Source organism: Temnothorax americanus, unplaced genomic scaffold (assembly GCF_048541705.1).
Source record: "Temnothorax americanus isolate GAGA-0224 unplaced genomic scaffold, ASM4854170v1 Scaffold86, whole genome shotgun sequence".
Classification (NCBI taxonomy): Eukaryota; Metazoa; Arthropoda; class Insecta; order Hymenoptera; family Formicidae; genus Temnothorax; species Temnothorax americanus.
Genome location: NW_027509809.1, coordinates 7468 through 9428, shown reverse-complemented (window position 1 = coordinate 9428; position 1961 = coordinate 7468). Strand labels below are relative to the sequence as shown.

Below are 1961 nucleotides of genomic sequence, written 5' to 3'. Positions count from 1 at the left end.
TTTGTGTCGACCGCGACGGTACTGTGTTCAATATATATAGTGGTATAATATATTTAAATAAATGTTATAATCTATATATATATCAATATTTTATCGTTTTTTTAAGCACTTAATTAGCACTTAATTAGCACTTAATTATAGTGTACTTATCTTCTTTGTAGGACCATTTTCTGATATGGGGAGGTCCCAGCTTTATGGCAAGCTGGACCCCCCATTTTTTACGCGATTTCCTGCTGAACGGTTTGAGCACCAAAATTCGGACTAAGACACTTAATTACCACCTAAATAGCACTAAATTTTTGACCTAGTGCGAACTTGATTTGCGCTGGTGGGGGGTCCAGCTTAATAGAGGTTAGTCCGTGACTTTCTCAGACACTTATTCACACTCGCGCACTCGTGAAAATAACGACGATCGTTTATTAAAAGACTGCTCGCTGCACGCTTCAGCTTGGAGTTCGAAAAGCATACCGGGCGACACGCACGCAACGGTATTAAGTATACATACTCCTACTGCGGGGTAAACAATTTTTATGCAATCTTCGATTCTATGATATCTTCGTTCCATTTCTTCTTCCATTTCTTCTTGATCCATTTCTTCTCGGTCCATTTCTTATTCTTACACAGTGCTCTTTGCTCTACTTGCAAACGTTTTGACACTACTGACTGACTGACTAGTGACTGACTTAACTGACTGCAGGGGACTGAACCAGAGAAGTAATTAAGATAAAATATATTTAGCGTTACAATAACAAGAAAGGATTCGTTGGAGCATCGACACCACATAGGCGAGCGTCGCCGGAGCATGGCTTCATAGTTTACGATATATCCAAGTGGCTCGAGTGGTTCGAGTCGAACGTCGCATATACTGCTCGAATAAAATTGCGTGTGAAGAAATTAAGTCATGATTTATATTTTAAAAAATACATTTTTTTCTTCTTCTTCTTTTACATATTTTTTGTTTTTACGTACTACGGTAGCGCACTAAAAAATAAAGCTGCAAGCTCACAATCGATGAGCTGATGTTTATCGAAGGCATCGCTATCGCGTATTACATTCAATACTTGCGTAGGATTCGTTACAGTGGACGCGATTTTGGAGAATTGCGTGAACTTGACATCGACCGTTTCGACAATTCTGTTCAATCGATGAAACATCGCGTCGATGCACAGATCAAGATTGAGCATACGGTGTAACGTCGATTCGATCATCGTTAAGCGTACGTTTAAAGACTCGAGACGTACGAGTTTGACACCGTTAATCGTACCAATTCTCAATGTTAGCGGTCCAACGCTTATAAAATCACAGGTATCTTTACAGGATCGAATGAAATTCAGAATGTTCCGTTGTTGTTCGTAGAATCCCTTCCACGTTTCGAGGGACAGTATCAATTCCGTTCCTCGATGATCTCCTACGGCGATCTCCACGTAACTCGGTGGACCCACGTTAACGCCAACTTCAAGAAATTTGTATCCCGTAGCCGTCAACGCGTATCGTCTACTGAGTATACGAACCGCGCGACGCTTCAACAAAATGCTGTAAAAATAATGGAATTAGTAATAAAAAATAATACTATTTATAATTTGCAATTTAAAAAAAAATAAAACTTTATAATTTAAGAAAAAAACGAAAAAACTTACTTGTTACACTTGTTCTCGTACGATGGAGTTTCATCATCATCGTGAATCGGTACGTAATAATTCATACGTCTACTACCACTGCTGTTACCGCCGTTGCTTCCTTCAGCGGAATACATTCTTTCTCTCGGTTATGAGAAGTGAACACCGTTCGCACAAGCAGTCGATACGAGACTAGTCGTATAAAATTAATCGAATATACGCGGCAACTTACAAAACTATGATGAAGGAGGGGGAATTTAATGTTTCTGGAACGCCCAATTAGCGCTCTGAAATTTAGGAGAGGGGATTAAGGTAAGATGTTTTTTTTATTAACAAGGAGACCTT

At 39.3% G+C, this 1961-nt stretch overlaps 1 protein-coding gene across 1 annotated transcript; it reads right to left on the bottom strand.

The window, feature by feature from the left end:
• Positions 1-968: 968 nt before the first annotated feature.
• LOC143907681 (uncharacterized) lies at positions 969-1753 on the bottom strand. The gene is made up of 2 exons (XM_077424565.1): positions 1638-1753; positions 969-1539 (listed from the first exon to the last, which is right to left on the bottom strand). Exons 1-2 carry the CDS (start codon positions 1751-1753, stop codon positions 969-971), a joined length of 687 nt encoding a protein of 228 aa, XP_077280691.1.
• Positions 1754-1961: the final 208 nt, after the last annotated feature.